The sequence below is a fragment of the Phalacrocorax aristotelis genome, chromosome 12, assembly GCF_949628215.1.
Source record: "Phalacrocorax aristotelis chromosome 12, bGulAri2.1, whole genome shotgun sequence".
In the NCBI taxonomy this organism is placed as follows: Eukaryota; Metazoa; Chordata; class Aves; order Suliformes; family Phalacrocoracidae; genus Phalacrocorax; species Phalacrocorax aristotelis.
The window spans coordinates 5,109,805-5,134,887 of record NC_134287.1 but is presented as its reverse complement, the minus strand read 5'-3'; the positions used below and the strand labels follow the sequence as shown (position 1 = coordinate 5,134,887).

At 40.5% G+C, this 25,083-nt stretch overlaps 2 protein-coding genes and 1 long non-coding RNA gene across 3 annotated transcripts; 1 reads left to right on the top strand and 2 right to left on the bottom strand.

The window, feature by feature from the left end:
• The first annotated feature begins 1,677 nt into the window (after window positions 1–1,677).
• Window positions 1,678–8,718, top strand: FFAR4 (free fatty acid receptor 4). The gene is made up of 3 exons (XM_075107934.1): window positions 1,678–2,653; window positions 3,305–3,433; window positions 7,167–8,718. Exons 1-3 carry the CDS (start codon window positions 2,114–2,116, stop codon window positions 7,572–7,574), a joined length of 1,077 nt encoding a protein of 358 aa, XP_074964035.1. The 5' UTR covers window positions 1,678–2,113; the 3' UTR covers window positions 7,575–8,718.
• On the bottom strand, window positions 8,588–16,358 carry RBP4 (retinol binding protein 4). The gene is made up of 6 exons (XM_075107937.1): window positions 16,048–16,358; window positions 15,746–15,881; window positions 14,936–15,072; window positions 14,669–14,775; window positions 12,824–13,036; window positions 8,588–8,782 (listed from the first exon to the last, which is right to left on the bottom strand). The coding sequence occupies exons 2-6, from the start codon at window positions 15,872–15,874 to the stop codon at window positions 8,769–8,771; spliced, it is 600 nt and encodes a 199-aa protein (XP_074964038.1). The 5' UTR covers window positions 15,875–15,881; window positions 16,048–16,358; the 3' UTR covers window positions 8,588–8,768.
• A 940-nt stretch (window positions 16,359–17,298) lies between these two features.
• On the bottom strand, window positions 17,299–23,304 carry LOC142063790 (uncharacterized). Its single transcript, XR_012662875.1, has 3 exons — window positions 23,017–23,304; window positions 21,183–22,563; window positions 17,299–18,305 (listed from the first exon to the last, which is right to left on the bottom strand). It is a non-coding gene; the product is annotated as an uncharacterized LOC142063790 (long non-coding RNA).
• Window positions 23,305–25,083: the final 1,779 nt, after the last annotated feature.

Genomic DNA, 25,083 nt, shown 5'->3' with positions numbered 1-25,083 from the left:
GTTTACTTTACCCTGAATTGATAGGACCAGTTTCTGATTTAATTTTCCACTAACGCCAAAGGGGCTAAAGATTTTGTTTACAACACAATTTGCATTTACCTGCGCTACCATTTCCAGCTGCTCCCCACCCACCCTGTTAATGCTTTCCAAGTTTTCACACAGGTCCAACAGACTTCTAGTGATGGCTCTTTCCCAAATCCCAGCCTCTATCCAGAGCATGACCACGTCACTGCTACTGCCAGCTGCCCTGAAATTCAAGGCTGGTTTGTCAGCTTGTGTAAAGTGCCAGATCTGTGAGGTTGTGGCAAATGGAAGGTATTTGCTATATTTTAAGATTCACTAAGCATTTTACAGAACCAGTCCATAGCAAAGCCAGCATAAATTGTGGCTACATATATCAAGCTTTGATCATAAATATCAATGATCCTCCTCAGTTGTTCTATTAAATTTGCTGAAACTTTTGCAATATGGGTGCAGTGTTTCTTTCTCCCAGAAAATGATGTAGAATAAAATATATGTTTCGAGATACTTGTCAGTCACTTGTGTTGCTGGTTGCCAAAAAAAAAATCTTTGCAAGTTTTCTTATTGTCTTCATTTGAGTTCAGAGTTACTAGTAGCCACCCACTTAACAGCAAATCTGCCCACATTTCATACAGCTAAAGAAATCAGCAGGAATTAGAAACAGCATCTTATCCACCTGTTTAAGCTGCCCTGCAAACTCCCTGTTTGATGAGACGGCGTAGATAGCTAGAAACACCTATAGATCAAGAGAAAACATGCTAATTAAAATCAATGTAAATTCTGCAGTGGCAAAGACGTGGGAAGCTGTCCAGGAAAGATCTCACTCTTGTCATTCCTCATTAGGAGATTGGCCGTTAGAAGGACCGAGTTTCTGGAATCCCCACTAATCTGGAATCCCCACTAATGCCATTGCGTAAGCGGTTGAGGGCAGGGTCACGCCCAGCGTACCACGGAAGCACCGCCTGGTCACCCGGTCCCATTGGGACACCGGTTTGGAATAACTCTCACCTAATCAAAAGGTGTAGCTCCATACGGCCAAGCCTGTAAACTGCACCCTTAAGCACCTACACTGCCACCGAGTCAAACAAATTCATCCAGAGACCTCTAAAGTTATACAACTGTTTACATACTTTATGAAAACATTTTATCTTCTTTTATGAGGCATTATCTGTTCATCTGTGACGATTTATGCGCTTCACTCCCAGTCCATTTCTAAATCATCTGGAATGAAGAGTGTAAGTGGAAAGGCCTGGTTTCATTTACAATTTGAACAACTGCCTTCAAGAACTGAAGTCCAGAGAAAAGATGGTATTTTCTAGGTATGCCTTAATTTACCAGGCTTCTTCAGCACGAACTCGTAACACAGAAGGGTAAGATTCTGGATCAACTTAGCAAATGGATCCCAAAAATCAAGCCAGTGACACTTGCCCTCCACACCAGACCACGGTTAGCACAAGCAATGCACAGGCCTGCTGTTTCCAAACGCCACTGTCAAGACATGAGGCAATGGGTAAATTCCTCTTTTTTTACCTTAGAGCAGCACTGGTTATCCTGGGCTCCCGAGCAGAGCTCTCGGAGCAGCCTGACAGCCATCCCTCTGTTTTAAGCCACGCACACATCCCCAGCCAAAGGGAGCCGCCTGGGCGGCCTCCCCATGCCACCGGCCCTGCCTGTAGAGCAGGGCAGACCGGGGCCGGCTCGGAGGAGGTGGCCAGGCCTGGGACCCTCGCCATGGAGGTGCCAGCCTGCTGACCCACGCCCTGCCCTGGGAGGCATCAGGTGGCCCCGCTCACCCCCGGCCCCTCGCTGCCGCCCCACACACGGCGGCCTCGCCTTTGTGTGAGCGGCGCCGTGTTTACCTTCCCACTTCCTTGTTCCACTCCAGCGCAAGGGCCATAAACCACCTGGCTGGCACTGCTCAGCCCGCGGCAGCACAGGCAGGAGGAAGAGGAGGGAGGGGGATGGCAGCCAGCCCCCCGCTCCGTGCCAGGAGGGCACCCCGAGTGCCGCCGTGGTGGTTGGGAGCGCAGCCCTTCCCCTAGGGCTGGTGCCACCGCCTGTGGCGGATCTCTCATGCCCACCGGCCACCCTCATGCCGGGGTCCAGGGACGTGCCGGGGGGGAACAGGACCTACTTCCCCTTCTTCTCGGACTTCAGGGGCTGCAACGTGACGGCCCTGCGCATTGGCGAGTCATCTGCTCTGGCCTCCATCTTCCTGCTGGCCTTGGCGGGAAACATCTGGGGCATCTGTCTGCTGGTGCAGCGGCGGCGGCGGCACCGGCCGTGTGCGGCCAACTGCCTCGTCCTCAACCTCTTCTGCGCCGACCTGCTCTTCATCACCGCCATCCCCTTCATCGCCGTCGTGCGCTGGACCGAGAGCTGGGTGCTGGGCGACGTCGTCTGCCACATGCTCTTCTACGTGATGAGCCTCAGCGGCACCGTCGTCATCCTCTCCCTCTCGGCCGTCAGCCTGGAGCGCGTCGTCAGCATCGCCCGGCTGCGCCACGCCGCCTTCCGCCGCCGCAAGGCGCTGCCCGCCGCCCTCCTCCTCATCTGGGGCTTCGCCGCCCTCGCCACGCTCCCGCTCTGCTGCTTCTTCACCGTGGTGCGGCTGCCCGGCGCCGCCGGCCAGGTGAGGGCGAGGGCGGGGGCGGCCGGGCCGGGCCCGCAGGGTCGGGGGGCGCGGGGGGCTCGGCCGCCAGTGCCGCCGCGGGGAGGGTGCCCCGGGGCCGCGGGCGGGGCCGAGCGGGTCCCCGGAGGGGCGGCAGGCCCCGGCGGCCCCTCCCGCACGGCGGGAAATGCGCGTCGCGGGGCTTCTTCTGCGTGCCCCAAGCGCGGCTCGGGGGTGCTCCTTTCCAGCGCGCTTTCCCCTTACCGAGGGGCCGGGGGAGCCGCCCCCCGGGTGCGGCGGCCGCCCCACGAGGCGGCCACGGACAGGTTTCGCTGCCAGTGTTTTGAAACGCGTACAAAAGTACACCCAACGTGACACTCAGATGCGTGGTGTTTGAGGTCTGGAAGTTTCAATTTCAAAGGTGCCATTAGCATTTGGTATGAAAACTACGGCAAAATTTTAGCTTGTGGACAAGACATCTATTTGTAATTGCATGGGCTTTTAAAAACATGAAGTAACGCATTAATTGACCGCTGTGTTTGAGTAGAAAGTGTTCACAGACGCGATTTAGTCTGCGGTCGTTTTCTCCACAGGCATAGAGGGAGATACGGACAGCTCTGTAGTAAAAACAACTGCGCAATGTTAAATTCCTTCTTTATTCTCTGTAAACAGGAGATGCAGATTTGCACCTTGGTTTGGCCCAGCACTGCAGGAGAAATAGTTTGGGATGTGACCTTTGCCATTGCTTTCTTTCTAATACCAGGATTAGTCATTGTCATCAGTTATTCCAAAATCCTACAGGTATGTTTTTCCTTTAAAGTTTGTTGTAGAAGAAAGGGAAGTAAATGGTAACTCACTAGGCATCAACATGTTGTCACTGAATGCAAATAGACCTGAAGGGAGCAGACATCATTTGCTTGGTAAATGGTAAGTATGTGATATAAAATGAGGTTCTTCACCTGTTCATAACAGCCTATACATTTCAACTAAGAACGTGCTTGGACAGCACGTTACCAGAAGACCCGCACAAAGTTTGACTTCATTTATATACAGTATGTAATACACTTCTCCATTTATGTACTGTTCATGTTTAAAGACTGACAATCTCCTAAATGCTAAAAGAGTCGAGCATTTGAAATAACTAAAAACTGGATTTTGCTTTCCTTGAGTCTAAACTCCAGAGTCACAAGGGATTTGTAGGAAAGCAGAGAGAGGTAGGACTAGAAAAAATCCATCCCCGTTTAGATCTACTGATTTTCTGCATGCATTTTTAGTACACAGATCTCATTAGATTACAATCCTCCACAATTTCAAACTTTGGAAACAAATACTGCTAAACACACTGCTTCTATTTTCATATCTAGTGTATGTTGTTTAACTGCTGAAATATAGGCCAAGACACGAGGCAGTACTGAGTTTTAATCTATATTCTAGAAAACATGATATCAGTTACCTAAATTCCTTTTAAAACATCTGATTTCGTACCCCTTCCTCTTCCAAAAACAGTGAGGAAGAGCTAGAAGTCTTCAAACTAGGCGCTGCAATGCCTGGTTTTTAGCAACTGCCCCCAAAAGATTCTGATTCCTGTATCAGGTAGTTACACTTCTCTATAAGGAAGATTGCAGGTTTTGGAAAGGAACTTCAAAATACACAGATTATTGAGCAGGGAGTTAACGGGTGAAACGCTGAGCACCAAGGGGCTGCGGGTACGTGCACCAGAGCTGCGCATAGACGTTTCCACAAACCTAGGACCTAGAATCTGGCCTCTACATGTACTTGCCTGTTGATCAGGCTTAAACTTGTAGTCAAAATTATCAGCTCTTATTTCTGTACACTCTGTAAGCTTGTTACAACCTTGAGGTAAATGCATTAGGTAAACAACTTCTAGTGAAGTAAAGCACTTGCCTTTTGCAACCTATTTGCTGTAGGCAAAGAACATAGAGCAACTGTGTGGGGAGCCTGAGCCCTCTGAAAGAGCTGCAGAAACTGCAGGCCAAGGAATGCCACAGTCCTTGGTCAGAGAGCAGGACAGGAATGGTGTTCCTCTTGCACTTGCAGACTCCAGCTTACAACAGGTAAATTTGGAAAACACAATGGCACACAGGGAGCTAGAAGCCCCAAAAAGTGTTTGGAATACGGGATTACAAGACAGCCCCATGCTGCCATGCTCATGTTTCTTTTCCAGCTTGGTAATACAGATGCTAAGATGTGTTACCATTTCTCCTGGACTGAAAAAGGAACGAGGCCCATAGCAGGATCCTGCCTGTTGTAATTGAATCTTCTCTCACACACAGCTCTCCAGGAAGCAGCCAGAACTCGGCTGGGGAATGTCTTAATCCCTGAGTCATTCCCAAGAGCAGGTTCACTCTCATGTGGTGAGAACGTGCCATCACGCCAGTGCACACAGCGTACAAAGCTCAGTGTTACTGGAAGCATTTCAAAGCATTCATGTATTCAAATAACACAGCATCTGTGATGATGATGATTCACTACAGATGCAAGGCCTTGAATTTGTTAAATATAATCTATAAATATATACTTTACAATTTAATCCAAAATTGAGTATTATTTTTACTAACACTTCCCAGACCCTGGCAAAAATGACAGATTAGAAGCCATGATTTTTAATTAAGTTATTTGTTTTTGCATTGTTTCCTGTCTCAGGCAAGACTTAGATAAGAGGCTGGAACTAGTAAAGACGTTCATGTTTTGGCACTTACATGCTTGTGTATACACAACTTCCAAGTCCCTGGTTCTCAAGTGCGGTCCAGATGCCCACTACAGGGATTTAGATTCCTCATACTAGGCAGAACAAAAAGGGATCCAAAACAGATCACTGCCACCCCATTTCAGCTGAGCGCTTCCTTAAGATGCAGTTGTGTCTTACTGACTGCACTCCTAAGTCTTGCGTTCTTGGTTATAGGCTGTGCAGCTCCAGCAGGAGAGGTGGAGGGTGCTTACATGGGACGGATACAAAGGTGTCTCATGTAGCCGTTTTGAACAGTGGAGGCTGAGGAGGGTACAGAGCTTGGTTTTCTCACTCTTATATTAGAAGTGGATATTAGTCCTTTGCATTTTATGAAACCTTCATTCTTCCTAGGACAGGTTAGTTGTTCTCTGAGAACAGCTCTTGGATCGGGTTGTTTGGAGGAGCTGGCCCAGTTTCTGGATTCCACATGGGTACAGAAGATCATTAGGCTGGAATAGTTCTACATGTTCGAAACGTCAGAATTCTCTACCTCTTAAATCAGGGAAGCAGCTAGTGAGACTGTCCCCTTCTCAGGCTCAGCAGCTGCTGAGAAGCCCATTTTTGGGTCACGGGTTTTGATTTATACACGTACATTCTGTTGAAATCTTTGTTAGATGTCTAGGTTCTTAACGAATATTTATTCTAGGCCATCTACCTCCGTGACGAATTCAGAAAACTGCAGAAAGTATGACAAATTACTCAGTATATATATATAGCCGTTTTCATCCTTACCTGAACCAGGACCTATTAAGTATTACTAGTATTAGCGGTATCTTTCCTTTAGTTGTTGCTAAAGGGAAATGTCACATGCCTCTTGACTTTCCTACTGAGACACCAAATTGATTCAGGCTTTTGAAAACACTCTTTCTTTATCCAAGCACAGGGTGAAATAGCATCTCAATTATGTAGCCTAAATATTTCAATTTTATTTCATTTGCTTCAGCTATGTAAATGTAACAGACTTACTGTGCTATGCCAGCTTCAGTGAAGACAGGGATGTAGAACATGAAATTTAGAGTCCTCTGCAAGCCATTGGGATTCAATATTCTACTTAATGACAGATGATTCACAGCCGTGAATACTAGGTTCCCAAACTACCCATAGCCTGATTTATTACATCAGACAGTACTTTTACAAGACACAGATTTTTGTAGTGATAAAAGGATCCGTAAGAGCTCAGGTTAGTTCGTAGAAAGCAATTCTGATCACTGACTGAAAAACTAAAATTTTACACAAAACTTTACGTAAAATCCGATTGAAATTTAAAATGTAGCATGATTTTGTTACTGTAATAAATTCATGTTCTTTCTAATACCTACCTTATAATATCAGCATGGTCGTAAAAGAATTGGATTGCATTCCTTCCTGCACATGAATAGGATTGTTAATTATGTTCCAGTTTGCATTTGTGGAAAAAATCAACGGGTTTATTTAGATAGAACAAACAAGGTCAAAATTTGCAGTGAAGGTGATTTAGTGAGTAATTAAGGCTCTGTTTTAAGCTGAAAAGTCTTTATGGCTGGTAGAGAGCCACGAGGGGAACAACCAGCATGGCTAATACTGAGGTGAGTTCACAGCTGAGAGGAAAACAAAATGCTAGTGAAGTGAGAATGTTTGAAACGGAACCATTGACAAAAAGTAAAAATGGAGTTCTGCAATGCCTTTTTTGTAGTCACTTTTCAAAACGGAAGCATCATGTGCCAAGATCTACTTCTGCACTTGTAAAAATGTGTTAATAGTTCTTCTAGGTTTCAGTGAAAGTTACTTTCTTCTCTTTTACTGCAGATTACAAAAGCATCAAGAAGGAGCTTAAATGCTGGCTTAGCCTACTCAGAAAATCATCAGATTCGTGTTTCCCAGCAAGACTACAAACTATTCCGAGCCCTCTTTTTGTTGATGATCTCTTTCTTTGTCATGTGGAGCCCGATTATAATAATTATTCTTTTAATTTTAGTCCAGAACTACAAACATGATTTAAATATTTTGCCATCAGTTTTCTTCTGGATAGTGTTATTCACTTTTGCCAACTCTGCTGTCAATCCAATTTTGTATAATGTTGCCTATTTCAGACGTAAATGTCAGGAAATTCTTCTCTGTTGTACAGGGAACCCTGTAAGGCGTGGGGCTGGTACAGAAACCACTGGAAGAAGAAGTAACCATGAACAACCAAATTTGTCTTTCATTACCAGATAATTATTTAAAGTCTGAGCTGTGCCACGCTTTGGATGTTAATGTCTCTCCTATCCCAGGTTGAATGTTATAGTATTATATGCCAGAGAAGGAAAAAATTTTTAATTCCTGCAGGTAAAATTCTCATGACTTTGAGCACTACTTTGCTTCAGTAAGATTTGGACATTTTAATCCAATGGATTGAATTCTCCACTTACACTGAAAGAAATACGAATGTGGCAGTGAACTTGGTGAATGTGGAACAGCTGAAATAAGCACTTACCAGACAAATTCATTTCCGCGAGGGTACATTTTCTGTTGGCGTAAATGTCATTAACTCTCAAGAGGGCACCTGATCCATTTTCACCCTGTTTTCCACTGCGTAAGAGAAATCAACTTTCTAGTGAAAACGTGCATCCTCAAAAGGTATCTGCTCTTTTTTTCAATCCCACTAAAAAAAGGCACTTGATTATACACTTGGATCACTGACTGCCTGAACACAGGTTTGGGCAGACTAACCAATTTCTTGTAGGAAACAAGATGATAAATATGTGTTATCACCAAGTGAATGACCAATTTGGTTCCATCTCAAATTACAAGTAGGGACATAATGCCTGTTAATTTATAAATAAAGAATAAATAAATAATTGTTTACTTGTCATGTGTAAAATATTTTTAAAAGATGCGTATTTTTTATGTCTTTGGTAGTCATATAATCAAGTTAATCGGTGATATATAGGGTCACTGAAATTCCTTCCTCCTTTCTAAAATGGTATAGGGAACAATTTCCAGCATTTCACCGAAAAAAGATGACATTGTATTTGAAAATAAATTAAAAGTTTTAGAAAGCAGATACATGTTTGTTTTTTTTTTTTAATTAAAACTCCTTTAGTTGGAAATTGCAACCACTAAAAAAAGAAGGATTAAATTCTTAACGATCACCGTCTGCCACCAATTCAAAATAGTGCATGAAGATAATGGTTTACTAATAAAACCAATGTCTACATACGTACAGATGTGCATACAAACAATTTGCATCCCCTGTAATCCAAGTTTATTAAAATGTTTCATTGGTTTATTAACAAGGTGAGCTACACAGCTCAGATAAATACACTCAAAATCTAAATGAAGCCATTCAAAAGGTTTTCAAGAGAACACCCGATCAACTTTACATCCATGGTGCTGTTACATGGTTTCTTTCCATACTTTTGGACCTCCTTAAGAGCAAAATCCTGAAACACACAAAAACGAAAATTTCCTTTTTCAACCACACTAGACAAAATTAAGAAACCTTTCACCAAATTTAAAATGCATATGTTTCTAATATCTTTAAAATGCTCTTGAGTCCAGCAGCCTGTTACTTGTAATGATAATGGCAGTACCTTGCTCTGCAGTTTATAATTCTGAAGAATTTGCAGCTCGGAACAAAACAGGAATTCAATGTCCTGAGCATTTTAATACTTTGGCTAACAAGGTACTGGATAGATCAGTGATAAAAGAGTTGTTTATTTACTTTAAGAAACTTCAAATTATTTGCCTTTTAAAAATTATTAATTTAAGGATGTCTTTCAACAAAATAAGAACCTCCTGACCTCCAAAACTTCTGATGGCAATAGTAAATCAGCTGAAGGAATATACCGCTCTTAATTCACAATTTTTGCTTCTAGTAAATACTAACAGCAGATTCAACTTTCAGCTCTACTAACCTGACGACATATTTTATTTACAAGTAGTCCCACCATGATATCCACACTCACATTGCATAACTTAAAGCAACTTGAGCTGTTGCTCTGAGAGACTAAGTGTATCACAGCCTGATCCATGTTCAGAAAGGAGCTACAATCAGAAATGCAATATAAGTTGCAAACAAAAAGCTCGTCATTTCCTAGGCTTATCTTTTGCCTTAAAGAGCCAGCATAAAAAGAGTACTTTAGATTTTTTTTTACCATCAAGGTAAGTTTTGTACATCTATTAGGGTTTTTTTGGAAACTTGAGTACGGTATTGATTTAAAACAATAATGAAAAGTCTTGGGGAAAAAAATTAGCTTTAAGACACAGGGAGTATGCACAATTAGAGCATATTCATGCAGCATCTATTAATGTTAGTCAGAATGTTAGCACAATAACAACTGAATGCAGGTCAGCAAGTTGACTTTTTTTTTTGGCTACTAATCCTGTAGCTCTTAACAGCAGAAATAAAACTAAAGTAGCAAGGTTTCCAATCCCACACATAAGGAATTCAGTGAATTTTGTAAGAGTTTCCGATATAAAGCTTTCAATAAATGTTTTTTCAGTTTAGCTTACAATCATTCTCTCATTGCCAAATGTACTTGCTCTGCAGGAGCTTTGGCTTAACAATACTGGAGAATTCAGAATCAACTAACACTGGTATTTACAGATATATCACAGTAAGGGGAGAATGCAAACTGCTGGCTTTAAGTTTATTTATACTTCAGTGCTGGGCTCATAAAGATAAAGTCTGGCATAATCCGTAGGAAAAAGCAAACAGTATTAAGGACCCAGGCTACTATTTTTCATTTACAAAGAGTATGGAACTCACATAGTCTTATCAGACACTGCACTCAACACCTAACATCTGAATATGAATTAGGACAGCAGACAAAGAACTCAGCACTTGGTGCAACTTGGTAGATTTGATATTTCTATAACAAACTAGAGGCAGCATGACCAACTTTTAAATTAAGGTTGGGAAGTCAATATTTAAGGCTGAACTTTAAAAAGACATTCTGAGCCTTAATTTTTAAATTACATTCTTAGTTCTATATTCTGTGAAAAAATACAAGCATTCTATTATATAGAAGTTCTGAGATATTTGAAAAAGTTATATCACAAATTATGAATAAATGAATATATTACATTTTTCTTTTTGGTTTATACTTTCTTGCAAAGATTGACAATACGTTTATGGCCTTGCAAGCCTCATATAGTGTAGAAATAACAGAAACACAGATTCCACCATGCTGAATGAGACCAGTACTTGGACTAGCCCAATATCCTGATTTCACAGTGGGATAGTACTTTCTCTGGGTTTGACAGAAATGCAAGGAACCACCATAACACACACCTCTCAAAGTCACAGCAAAACAGCTGTGATTTAATACAAAAACATCCCTAATCATTTCATAATTTTGTTTTGTCCTCTTCAGAAGTTTTTATTCTTGCTGTACTTCATCTGAAGAGCAGTGAATGCAGCATTCAAAACAAGAAAGTATCATCAATTTATATAATGACATTGTTTCTTTTCTTCCTACCCTTTATGCAATTGCACACATCATTCACAAAAGCCAGTTTCATTTGCATTTATGCTGTCTCTTAGTCTTGACTGCCTTAAACCTCAACTGTCTCTTATGCTGTCTCCAAATTCTCATTCAAGACAAAATTTTCCTTTTCATTGTTGTCAGGCACTTTTTCCAGGTCACTAATCAGCATTCTAAACACGACCCACCGTAGCAGATCTTTCAGGCACCCTGTTATCAGCATACCTACTTTACAACATAGCAATATATTACTCTGTTTATAGATCAGATGAACAGGTGATAGAGCCACAAGAGCTGACTGTGCTCATCTGTTCTGACTTTCTTGGTAATACTCAAAAGTTCCTTCAGTCAATCCCAGTTTATTCTAACATGTCATTTAGAAAAGCCCTTAATCTTGATTTACAGATTTCAGTGATGAAGAACATACAACAGCTCTTGGTAAACTGTTCCAAAGGTTAATGACCTTTAGAGTTAAACAAACGGCTATTTATTTCTGCTCCGAATGTGTCCAGTTTAAAGTTCCATCCATTTTAATTTACTATTCCTATGTTTGCAAGCCCTTTATTATCCAATTCCCATTGCTTGTGTGGGCAAGCACAGACTTTGCTCAGGTCAGCCTTTAACCTCTTTCTGATGAGACCAGATCAAGGTCTTTGAGGCACTCACTAGAGGACACATTTTACAAACCCAGTCATCTTCTCTGCTCTTCTTTGAAAGTTCTAATTCAGCCTCAGTACCCTTTCCAGTTATGATTACCATAAAATGTGACATAACGAGCAGACCTCTGCCAAGCACAACAGTCTCATATGAGTCTGTCAGTCTTTGCATTCTTGGTTTATGCATCCAAGAATCACATTAACCGTTTCGGCCAAAGCCTTACACTGGGAGTTCACATTCAGCTGATTCACCAGTCAGGCCTTCGTGTCTTCCAGAGTGCAAAGGGGGGTAGGGGAGAGTAGCTACTATTTTATTCGTTCTAAATATTCTGATCTCTCTTCATTCTTTACTATTCCCCACTCTGGGTGTAACCTTTACCAGTAAGTATATTACCTTTTCTTCCAGATCATTGATTAAAGTAGAATAAATTACAATTTGGCCTTTTCTAATATACTTAAGCACAAGTGAGCTAATCTGTACCCTTCCCAGTGTTGCAAGCTCACTCTGACTATATGACTCAAGGTAAGGTCATACTTCCAGTGTGAGCGATACATCCCTCTTCCACAACCCTTTGTGAAAAGGTTGGCATGAGGACCTGTGAGGAAGGGTCTGCTATAAGGCATCCTTTCCAAGACTTCTGATTTTCCTTAAAAGCCTTTGGTGAAGAATTTTTCAAAGTAGTTTTTGAAAATACATTCTATTCCCTTCAACAACTATTTTCACAGAATCACAGAATGGTGGGGGTTGGAAGGGACCTCTGGAGATCATCTCATCCAACCCCCCTGCTTGAGCAGGCACACCCAGAGCAGAGGCCACAGGAATGTGTGCAGGTGGTTTTTGAATGTGTCCAGGGAAGGGACCCCACAGCCTCCCTGGGCAGCCTGTGCCCCTGCTCTGGCACCCGCACAGGGAAGGGTTTTTTTCTCATATTGAGGTTGGACTTCCTGTGTTCCAACTTGAGCCCATTGCCCCAAATGAATTTTGTTCAAAAAGGTAAAGAGTTCTGATTAGAGAGACAAAATTTCTTTTTACAGCAACTATGAAGTTTATCCTTACTGTGTTTACTCATAGTACATTGATTTAATTGTTTTACAGCTTCCTCTAATTATTGTTTCAGCTGATGTGATAGGCCGCATAAAAAGCTATACACCTTAGCTCTCCTTCAGATAAGGAAAGTAAAAGTTGGAAATAACTTACTACAAGCTCCAGTTTTCAAAAGACAATATTACAGCCACTAAGTAAAAGACTTTGTGCATTTCCTGTTTAATGATCAAGAAACTCCTGGTGCTTTAGTCATTAAACCCTGAAATAAAATTCTTCAGAAAAAAATGTTCTTACCATTATGAACAATAACTCTGTATTTTCTGTCCAAGCAGAGGTCTATCTGCCTTTGTCTGACAATTTTCTGTGCCTCTGGAGGCAATCCCTTGGGGTCCCGGGAGAACACAAAGGAATAGCTATCAGCACAAGTGCCATCTTCATTTAGTTGGCGGCAGGAGTAATGAAGAGCATACGTATCATAATCTGTGTCCACTACCCAGTGATCATCACCTGGAAGAAACCATAGCAAAGGAGCAAAGGTGTTAGAGACACAAGTAAAATCTAGTAAATCTAAAGAGATCACTGCAATAACTCTGTAAAGAAAATAAGACGATGAAGGGTGGTATAAATGACAACAGATTAGCTCAGTTTATTCCTGTCTCCAGTATTTAATTCCATGTTTTGGGGGGAGTTTTTTTTTTTTAAAAAGTAAATAAGCATATTTATCAGGGACAGTGATGGAGAGAAGAGGGAATGGCTGGCACCACTGCTTCTCCCCCAGCATGGGCACAGAACAAGAGCAGCATGAAAGAAATGCTAAAAAAGGCCTTGTAAATCCATGCCTGTATATCATTATAAAACATGGCAACAAACAAAAAATTACCATGTATTACAGTAGCTACCATGAAGCACAAAGAAAGTTTTCTTATTTTAACCAAAAAAAGGGAAACAGACAGACAGAAAAGAGTTTAAAAAATAGAGAAGCTAAATATGCTCTTGGTCATGCTAGTCATGCTCCAGATTACTCAAAACCATAACGGTTTTCCTACTAGGGATGTTACTTATACTGTATTTTTAAGGAACAAGATTATCATGCAGTTGCCACGTGTGTTAGACTTTTATTTGCTACAAGCTCTATCATAAAACCTCTTCTCAATTACAATTTCAGATAATTCTTAACTATTTAGCAAGGAAATCTGATAAATACCTGGTCATACAGACGCCCTGCACTAACAGGAGTGACCTAGGTGTTTGCAGTAAAGAGTGTGATCTCTGGAGCAAAAGATCCTCCCTTGCACTACGTCTGCACTGGTGAAGGCAACACTGTATGTTCTCTTCCCCATCTCTCCTGTGAGTGGGGACCACAGTTTTTAGGAAGCTAGATTCTGGGGTCAGCCAGCAATCTCAAGTATCCATGAAAACATGATTCAGCAGCATGCTGTGAGGCGATCCAGCAACAATTCAAGAGCGATTGGCATCCAAAGCATTCATTGGAAGTGTGTTTTTGGAGAGAATGGACCTCCATTCACTTCCAAATTCCACTTGCTTCTCTTGGAAACAATCCATGGAAATATCTTGAGCTACAAGTGTCTGAATCTCTATTTGGCTCAATAAACTAATTTTGCATAGGGTGTGACAGATGACAGGAAAATATGAATATATATATATACTGAATCATATTTGTTTCTTAAAACAGATAAATCCCTACATTTGCAACATGAGATCAAGGAAAATAACAATTGCAAAATCCTCTTCCCTGCTTGATCAAGTCTGACATTAGGCTTTTCAGAGAGAACAGAAACATCTGGTAACTGAGTTCTATACTAAAACAAGACTTAAAATACTTCATCTGCCTTTCGTTTCTTTCCAAACAGTGACCTTCGACTATATTGTTGGGTAACAAACAAAAGAAGTACAAAGAGATACAAAGGCCTGGTCTTCACCTGTTAAAGAAAGCCAGCCAGCTGTTCCATATAAAAAATAATGATTACCTTGTTCACATTAAGACTTTCCTGTATGATAGTTATTACGTGTTTTAAGTGTGTTTAAGAAATCCAACACTACTTTTTCCTTCCTCAGCATGGACACGCAACATAACTAAGCTTGCAAGTAGTTCTGCATCTTCTATAGCTAAGTACTCACTTCCTTTCTGCAGAAAAGAGGCAACACCCCAGTACTTCATCTTGAACTTGGCAGGATCCTGTGTGTCAGTGAAAGAGCCAATCATGTCAGCACAGACATCCCAGTTACTGTAGCCAGAGAGAAAGAAAACATCACATTCAAACCTAACAGCACAGATTTGGTGTGACTGTGTGACTAGCACAGGGGTAGCAGGTAGGGTTAGAGCACGAGTAAGGGAAGCAGAAGCTTAGTGAAACTGGAGGAAGAGGAAGATTGCAAACAGCTTACTTGAAGAGTCTGACTCTGCCCTTCGCAGTGGCACTCATTTGTCCATTCTCATCTACAGTGAAGTGGGCTACCACATTGTCCTGTAGAAACAACCCCTCAGGATCTTTTTTTGCCATGGCATACCAGGTGCCGCTGTACTGCAAGGAAATAAGAAAGGCTGCAGTTAGACCCTAGAAGTATGGAAAACATTACAAACAGACATCACAGACTAGGGGAGGTGACGGAGGGGAGGACATGCAGGTCTTTGACACCATGCCTCAAAGCTGTACCTAAGAAACAAATCTGCTCTTCCAACAGCATAAACACACCAATGTCCTAATGCAGCCAGGGTTTGTGAAAGAAGTGACATTTTTCAGTATCTTACTTGTATCTGCAGTTCTCCAGTATTTAGAATACAAAATTTGGTGGGAAGAGGGTAACAACTGCCAGATCTTGACAGAACTATGCAAAAATGTTTTTTTTTTTCCTTGCAATGATGTCTGAAAACACCAGAGTATTAATTTTCCATAGAAACAACCAAGCCACTACACTTCTGTTTAGTGTACAAACAAAAGTTTGTACTAAAGTACAAATTACATTTTGAGACCAGACTGCTAAACCTTAGTTTCTGCAGTAATCCTTTGTCAGATGCATTGGGATCCAGCATCTGTGGAGGTGTGGGCAACATCACACACTTCTGCTGCTTTTCAGTATTGCAGTCAGTGACTTTGAGTGAAAATGGGAACACAGTGGTGCTACTGAATGCCAGATTTTGCAGCCTGGGAAGAGGAGGTAGGCAAGACATCACAGATCCAGGAAAGAAAGATTTACCCTGGTCTTGTCGAAGTTCTCCTTCACTTTGAAGCTGCTCACTCGGCAGTCGCGCACCGCAGTGCTGCTGCCCAGCAAAGCCAGTGCCAGCAGCAGTAGCCAGGGCAGAGCTCTCTCCATGTGGGCCATCCCGTCCCTGCAGCAACAGCAAACAAAGAACAGCATATGAAACAGGCTGTCACAAAAGCCAGGAAGAGAGGAAGGCTGGCCCGGCAGGTCCCCAGGGCATCGTGCAGCTTTCCCGATGCATGCAGAGGCAAGGCCCCCTGTTGTCCCCAGCCCACCACAGCAGGGTCCCTTACAGACAGTGCCTGTCCCTGTAGCCTCTTGGGAGCCCAAGAGTTGATGGCAGTGGCAGAGCACCCAGACAGGGAATGCTTTATGTAGTCCCGGGGCTTTCGCAACTCCCTGAGGTAAAAAGCCAGCATTGGAGGGGGAGTAGGGAGGCAGGTTGTTGCATTCTGCGGGCTGAGGCCCCTTCACAACAGCCTCTTGCATAACACCCATGGGCTCAGGTGGTCTTTGACCCTGGCCTGCAGCCAAGCAGGGGCTAGGAGCAAATGCCTAGGAGCAAATGCTTCTCTTCGGTTTTCCTAACCCAAAGGCAGAACTAACACCTGGGGGAAGGGGCGTGCACATGTGTGGGGAGAACAAAAGAAAAGAGAGGCACCCCACCTTTGCACAGGGGAGAGTAAGCTGCCTCCACCTCCTCTGTGATTTTACACACTGCAGTCCAAAGTCCTTCTTACTCAACGTGCTCAACCCAGTTACAAGGTGCAGACTTGTTTCCTCCACCTACTCCACAAATTCCTTTCCTCTCTTCTTCTGATAAACAGTGGCAAACATCATACTTGCAAGTTTCTGCTAATGTTTCTGAAAGCCTGGTCATGCCAGAACCTCTTCAGGTCCTCATGACTGGTTCCTTCTTGCTTCCCAAAGGCTGGCTCAGGTACTAAACCATCTCGTGATCGGCTCCCAGGGACAGGAACTGGGGCTCTGCAAATCTTCAGGAAGGCAAAAGAGCTCTTTTGGGTGGTACTGCAAAGGTGGCAGGACACGCATGGCCTGCAAATACCCCAGTGCATTTATGCACCATGTCTTGGCCTTTTGACATCAATTTTAAATCAGAGCATCCAGAATTTCTATTCTGGTTTTGGCAAACTGTTTTCAGTTATATAAACCATTATTGTTTTCTCCTTTCCAGGCAAGTTTTGCTGCCTCTCAGTCAATATTTGTCCTATAGTTTCAACATTTTCAGGAAGCATTAGAGAAAACCTGTTAATTATTTTCTAGACATGTAACCAAAGCAGGATAGGAATGATTGTTACCAAGAGAACTAGTTCACCTAATTTTTTCACCTCCCAATTTTGAAAGAAAGGTGAGTTGAAAGGTCAGTGTTCATTATTTTCAGAATTAAGCAAAAATATAATTTAAATATGGAGCTACTGATGTAGTATAAAAAAATACTTCAATAGTATGTATGAGGTACAGAATTAAAACCATTTATTCAGCATGGCCTTTCCCAGAAATTTACTTCAGCCTTCTATTCCTTTCATATACTCATAAAAATATTAAACTCTTTACTGTTGCTGCCCTTTACAATCTTTTTCATAGGTAATGCAAACAGTGGCACAGTCTGTTTTATTTTTCTGTTTTTCTTTCTTTTCTGCTTTGTATTAGAGCCTTTTTGCATAAAGAGTATATTTTTGTTCACTTTCTCAAACATCAAATGCTCAGGGCTGTTCGAAGTCTGTTCTGAAGGCTTTGATTCCCTGGATAACATCAGACACTAAAAATTACGTTATGTTTAATATTAAGCATCTACTTGGAGTAAAGAACATATTTAACACAGGTAACCAGAAAGGTCGATGCATATTAATTGTCCTGGAACTTTCAATAGTAGTCTTTCAATAAGCCAACATTCCCATTTTTAAACTGACATTTTCAAGTTTGCTAATTCCCACAGAGACTGAAGAGAAACAGCAATCCATATCCTCTGGTGGCTTTTAGAACCTTGTTCCAGCCCCTGGCAATGGTGTTGCCAGTTATATATATGCATTTTTACAAAAGTTTTACAAAACGCTCACTAGTCTTGATGTGTGAATTCATCATACTTAGAAGACCAAAATCAACATGCATTTTCTTTGATCAGTGTCTCACATGACTGATAGTAAGAAGAGGAATTATAGCTTAATTTATAACCTTTAAATCTATTACTTTCTTTAACACAAAAGAAAAAAATATTTTTTTATTCACTGCCGATTTGTGAAATATTATTATTTCTCCTAAGTTTGTACTCTTCAAAAATCTGTATACAGCTTTATATTCCCAGAGAGGTTCTTTCAGGATCAAATGTATTCCTATAAAATTTTGTCAATAACATGATTATCCATGAAAATTCTATGGCAGAGGTTTTCAAAGGAGTCTGCCGTCACTCATCCAAATGAATCAAAACCTGGTGAGATTTGACCACCTCTGAAACTCTAGGTCAGCAGTCCCGTTATACTCACTGCATGTTGCCCTCTGCAGTTTTACAGATTGGTCTCCAATCCAGGTTTCACTGAAATAAAAATTCAATTCTGTTAATAATTTTTAATAAGATCAGTTCTAAATATGTGCAAGAACCACTACAGTATCTTAAATTAATCTCAGGTCATCAACAAAAATAAATCAGAAATGTGTAATTTTGTATTAGCCATGGCACAACGTTTATTTATTTGTGTGCCTCCACTGATCTCTGTAATGTTTGGCAACTTATATCTGGTGGAGGTGCCTGGCAGAGACTTAGTAATTATAACTTCTAATTCATTCAGTGCCTCAAGCCTGAGATCTTACAAACTCTGGGCAATGACTGGGAAAACTCTTCCTTTGAACTGTTATCATTGTGGATTTGTAGGAGCACATCTACAGTGAAGTCACACCAGTACTTCCCCAGTCAGATTTCAACAACTGCAGAAGGGGACCTGGTCAAGTCAGTACAACTTGAAGGTTACATAGTAAAAGTTTGGCTCTGTGCCTCTTCTGGTTTAGCTATACTTCCAGCTCTGCCTACCTGAGACAAAGTTTACATTAAGTCCTTTCACAGATACAGCTAAAGCACTTCTTTGGTTCAATGAGACACGCTTTTTAGGCAAAAAGCCTCCTCTGGTGCATCAGTTACATCTAGATGGGGAGTGTATTGGAGGAGGGATGGAAGGTTGCTAGCAGACTAGCATTGTTATGGCAATTCGAGGGTGAATTTTTTCTCAGTCCTAATAGATGTAGCTATGCCAGCACAACTAGGTAAACTCATAAACAGTGTAAACTTTGCCTCAGTTAATCATCATTTGGATTGACTTTGTCTATGGTTTTGGTTGAGAAATTATGCCAGTGACTGATCCTCAACGAGGTCTTTGGAACCTTGATATACTCTTTGCAGATTTGTACTTCTCATACAAACAGAAAGGAACAGAATTTGGGCCAGGATTTCAACTGACTATGAGAGCAATGTGCACAGATCAAGTCAGTGGCATCAAATGATTGCTGGGTTCCGGGAAAGCTCAGACAATTAAATTTAAAAGAATTATCAAAATATTGATAGCACATAATCGTGCAAATAACCATCCATGTAAAGCATACATTTACAAAACTTGTGCTAGGTTCAACACCAACCTTGATAAATTTTGTATATGACTTCCCATTCCAATGTTTGAAGCTGGCATCATATCTTTAATATTATAGAAAGCTTTTTAAAAGTCAGTATGTATTTCTTGAAACCATATTTAATTGAAGCGGAAAAAAGCCTTCTACCTTTGAATTTTCAAGAGGTCATAAAAAAGGGGCTAACTTCTGGCAGTGATGGAAACACTTTTTACATTAATAGCCTGTAAAAATCTGCAATATTTTCCATTAGGAATAGCAACAGAAAATACACAGAAAAGGTCAGATTTTCAAAGGAAATGGCACAAAAAAGCTTTCATTGTTATTTTAGTTATTTTAGTTTCATTTATGACTTTAAAATAAACAGGAAGAAACAAAAGTCAAATTACTATTTCAAACATTTTTAAGTCCGCAACATCAAAGCTTTAAATATTAAAAGAACTAGAATTTTATTTGTGGTCACAAGAATAAGCCTAGCTCTTAGGAGAAAGCTAGCTGAAAGAACTGGCAATAGGAAATGGAGCATCCATTTCCAGCCAGACTGCATATAGATTGAAAGACTTTTTGCTGTCTTCTTATGTTTATTTTATAAATAAACAGAGTGCCATTCACAAACAGGGGCATCCATTAAACTCTTAGCGGCAGATTTTGGAGGGGAATGAATGATAGCTGTGTGCATAGAGCAGTGGATCCAAGCGTAGCCACTGCCCTGTGGAACCAGACTAATATTAACAAGCGACAGCAAATGGCATGAGCTGAGCCAAGGAGCTCCGTGTACTTTGTAAGGGACAACTATGTACACTGTCGCCATCACAACAGTTCCCCTTGGTGGCACTCTGAGTACAGAGGTCAAGGACAGAAGGGAATTGAAAAGATTGGCCTTTGCACCATGCCAGCCTGCGTGCTACCTGTTTTTGTAGTTTAATGACGTGACATTCTGCTTAACGAGTAAATTTACATTTACTCTTTATAAATGGGATTTAAACAAACTTAGTTTAAAATGGTACCTTCATTCTCTTTAGCAAACCTTTGTGACGATAGTAACTGCGAACTGAAATATTTTTTTAGGTGTATTACCAAAATGGAAACAACTTGAAATGAAGATGTGAGGTTTGCCAACAGGCTGGCCAACCTGGTAAGGAGAGCTTTAAACTATGAATGATGAAAGACACGGACATACTGGAGCGAGTCCAGCAAAGAGCAATAAGAGAGTTTGACAAAAGCAGAGGCTGAGAGAGCTGGGACCGTTCAGCCTGAAAAGAGGGCTTGGGGGGATCTTATCAAGTGTATAAAAATATCTGGTGGGAGGGTATGAAGAAGACAGAGTCAGACCCTTCTCAGTGGTGCTGAGTAATATTCTCAATAATAAAAAATGGTCAGGTAAACTAAGATCACCAGGGAGTAAATGTGAGAGTGGATGAGATTAAAAGGCTGCTGTCCTTTGCTCAGTCCATGTGCCAAAATTCATGCCAAGCTAACAAGAAACCCATGCTCATGGTCAAAGCTACAGTGCATCTGGTAACCCAGGCTAACCCCTAGGTGCTAGACTGGCCATTTACTTCAGGAACTCTCCCCTAGAATCTAAAATCTCTGCTGACTACTTATTTCATGAACCCACAGAGCTAATCATTCATAGTTTTAAGGGACCATGAAAATTTGCAGCCATATGGAAAAAGCAGCTAACTTACTCTCTTCGGGTTTTGCATTTTTGAGATTACTTTTGTAAGAAAAAGGACAGAAAGTTATTTTAGAAGAAACATAAAAGCTGAGGTTGTTTATAAAGATCTCCAAAACGTACCAGGTCAGTGACACCAAAACATTTCAGCGCCAAAAACTGGTTGTGTTAGGGACACACAGTACCGGTTATAAATACATATAGAATCCATTCTCACAACCTAATCATTTAGAAAAAATCAGTAGTATTTCTGAATATTAATTTCTTGGATTATACATATGAATCTCCAATGTCCAGAGAGTGGCTACAAAATTATCCACATGAAAAGACATGCAACTGAAATAAACACATTTGATTTGTGTTTCTTCAGAAAAATCTTAACTGAATGAACCACATTAACTGCTATGAAGGTGGACATAGGCGCTCAGATACAAACACCGAGCTGAACTGAGAAAGCTTATAAATACCTTTGACATTTACGTGCTGCTTGAGTCTATTTAAATAACCACATCTGTCAATTATCCTTCTTAGGAGTTTCCATGTATCACAAGGGCTCAGGAATGGTCTACTACTAAGAACTACTCCATAAATAGTTTGATTTCTGTAGTAACTGTGAACGTCAAAGGCAAATTATATGATATGTATTAAAATCACAAAGCACACATTTCTGACATTCTCTGAAGTGAAAACAATTTGAAAAATATAGCACCCAGCTCATCATGTTTGTAAATCAAACCACCTCAGCATAGAAAAGAATGAAAGCCAAATGCATGTCATTTTTGCCTTTAGAATTGCAGTGGAAATGACTGTATGAGGTTAGTTTCCAAAGTTAAACCTCCACACACATAATGGATCCTACATTAAAATGTGTTTTCTTAACAGGTGATCTTCTTAAAAAATTGCTAGGAAAGATGATAACAAAATCATATTTGAAATTGTCAGACATGTGAAATAATTTTTGGTCTAGGTTCTTATAATAAACTTAAATACAAATGTGAATTAGCATTACTAAAGATAAAATGTTCAATAGTGTGGAAAATATGGACCGTAAAGGAGATAGAACAAAAAATAGATGTCTTATTCTAGCACAGAAACTTTAAAATTCATTACAGTGCTAGTGCTTCAAAACATTTAAATGGCCTAATTTATGGAATTTGTTAAAATACTAATATGAGAAAAACAAAAAAGCATCAATACAAATACACTGTATTTTGCTAACTCTAAAATGAGGACTTCCATAATTGTAAGGTATATTTATGTACCAAACTACACCTTAGTTTCTATCAAACTTCTTAGTTTGCCTTAATTATTCATGGTTAATCAATAGGTGCACAGAATTCACAATGAAAGAAAAAATGACTAATATAGCAGTTATTGAAAAAAAGCCAACTTAACTGTCTTCCAAACATAAACTTCATCAAGAACTTCTATTGGTTTCTGATACTTCTTTCCATGTCATTTCACAAACACTTCACAGAGCAAGAGTAGAATTGTAAGAATGAATCTAAATTAAGGAAAAGAAAATAATTGTTTGATGATTTAAGAACGCTTATAGGACAACCCACCTATATCTGAAACATTTTGTTACAACGAAAGATTTATCACCTTACAGTAGTGCCTAATTAAAATATGGTCTTTATTTGTTATCTCAAAGTACAAATAGTGCAAATTATCATGTGCAAAAACAGCTGGGCATGAGGGAGATTTGGTGGAACCATGCTAAGCATTTTAGGTGGTCTTCCATATTGAAAAAAATGGGTGCGTACAATAATAAAATTGTTAGCTTACAAAATATTAACCCACCAAACGCCCTGCCCCCAAAGAAACGACTGTAACTCTGTCAGGTGGCCTCTCTTTACTTACTCTCCCTCCAGAGAGTGACAGGTTGCTCCATTTCTTAGAATTAATGTAATCACGTTATAAAGAACAACTGATGCTTGTAAAGCTGGTTACTTACGTGTGACAAAGATGAATGTGTAAATCCTATACAGAAGATAATTTTCTAGAATGTTGTAGTTGGGCGTGAGACAGACCCTCTGTAGACCCTTTCTGCTTCAAAGAAATTACTATGTAGAATGCTCCAAAGTCAGTAAGAAAATATGACTGAACAAGTAATGCAAAAAATTGTTACCATTCCTTCGCACAACTTCTTTGGAGTTCTTCAACATCCTCTTTTTTAAAGAGTGGCGTGAAAAATATTGAGCTACAAATCAGAAGGATGACAGATGAAGAGAAACAATTTAATTTTGTGTAAATACATAGAAAAATTGTTTTCAAGTCTCTATTGCTTTTATACATATTGATCAAATTATAAAAAATTTTTTTTGAAGACTAAGATACATGTGCATTTCTTCTGCTGTTTTCTAATGAACTGCACGTGCATACAATGGTGAGAACATCCTTCTGTGCGGCAGTTGCACACTCCTGCCACAAAGTATCACCAGTTCGCACCTGTAAAGAAGATGCTGCAACCTCATACACCCACCAGTGAGGGTCGTATGCAGCCCCTCCAGGCTGCTCAGGGTAAGTAACCCAGCCAGAGAAAGGGAACCACAGAATCTGTCCATACTATGCTGATTTTCATATGCATTTTTAAATCTTTATGGCAACCGCAGTCTGGCAAAAATTAGTGTCTTACACAGCATTTCATATCACAGTCAGAGGGAAAACTAATGTACTGAGTTAGCTGCCATCACAGACGGATCACTGACCTGTTCTTTGTGCATGAGAGGACCAGTACAGTTGCCCACATTGATTCTTCTGGATCTGTTGACAGAAATGGATGTTGACAGACTGTGGTCTCTGGCAGACAGATAAAGTTGTATTTTGACAGTTACTCTTTTCAAATTAAGAATTGCCAAAGGTTATATGGTCTATTTTCCTTATATCAAGAATATCTTTCCGCTCTCTGATCAATGTGGATGCCACAAATAGAAGTAAGATGAATCGTATTGCAGCCCTCCTACTGTGGTGAATTTCAGATCTGTTTCAATGAACACAGATCATTTGCTGTCATAGTTAGCACTCAACTTCAACTCAGCCTTCTCACTCACATAGCCCTGGGGTGTTTGCTCCTAAAATTAAACACAGCTTTCATCAGTCCTTCTCCATGCATGTGAGTAATGCTGATCTTCCAATGGTAGGAAACTTCAAACATGTTATAAAGCTACAACCAGACTCAAGATTCCCTCTTTGCTCACCCTCTGACAGTTATTACCATTTTTCTGCTATTTCAGAGAGCACAGATCTCCCACTTTTTTCTGAAGAAGGCATAGAAGAACCTATATTACTTGCAGGTCCCTGTAAGGTTATTTATGCTTATAAAGTAAAAATTTTACTGTCTCCTGAACTCAATTTGAATTCAAGCCATCTTCTGATTTTACTCTTTCCTTTAGACTATTTTTGAAAAAAAGTTTTATGTAAGTCATATCTGGCTGTGCTGAGTCAAATTCTAGATCTTTTACTCCATCTTCACCTGGGTAAGTCACGTGGGCAAGCTCAGAACCTTTGTAAGGTCTTTAGGATTTCACCCATTTTATGCATATATAGCTTCATAATTATTTACTTTTAGTAATCCAGTTTCAATCATATCCTGACTGTTTCAAGGAAAACTAAATTTTGCAGTTTAAAAAATTTCTGTGCAACATTCTGGTTTTCTCCCCTTCAGTACCTCTCACAAATACACGTGAGTACATCTGTGCACGTGTATAATGTGGGCTAAGTATCTAAGTGGGATTCTTCATATTAAGTTTCAATGGAAACTTCTGTGTGTATAGTACTATATATACTGTGAATGAAGGCAATAACATACAGGTATACATACCTACACATCAGACAATTTTATGAGGTCTAAGAATTAATTGGTTAGTTGAAAATGCTAAGATTCCCTTAGGATTTATGAGCTAAGAATGCTCATGGGTTTAGTGTCCTGACATCTCTTTAATTAGCACTCTCCAAGATCTCACACTAAGACGATACTAAGCCAGTGCCTTCTGTCACATCTCAAGAGTTTCAGAAGGCTTGG

Excerpts from the sequence above, each read along its gene's own strand:
- FFAR4 (XM_075107934.1), top strand. The coding sequence starts at position 2,114 with ATGCCGGGGTCCAGGGACGTGCCGGGGGGGAACAGGACCTACTTCCCC. Across the intron at positions 2,654-3,304 it reads TGCCCGGCGCCGCCGGCCAG|GAGATGCAGATTTGCACCTT; the intron begins GTGAGGGCGAGG and ends CTCTGTAAACAG. Across the intron at positions 3,434-7,166 it reads GTTATTCCAAAATCCTACAG|ATTACAAAAGCATCAAGAAG; the intron begins GTATGTTTTTCC and ends CTTTTACTGCAG.
- RBP4 (XM_075107937.1), bottom strand. The coding sequence starts at position 15,874 with ATGGCCCACATGGAGAGAGCTCTGCCCTGGCTACTGCTGCTGGCACTG. Across the intron at positions 15,073-15,745 it reads AGAACTTCGACAAGACCAGG|TACAGCGGCACCTGGTATGC; the intron begins GTAAATCTTTCT and ends ATTTCCTTGCAG. Across the intron at positions 14,776-14,935 it reads GGCAGAGTCAGACTCTTCAA|TAACTGGGATGTCTGTGCTG; the intron begins GTAAGCTGTTTG and ends CTCTGGCTACAG.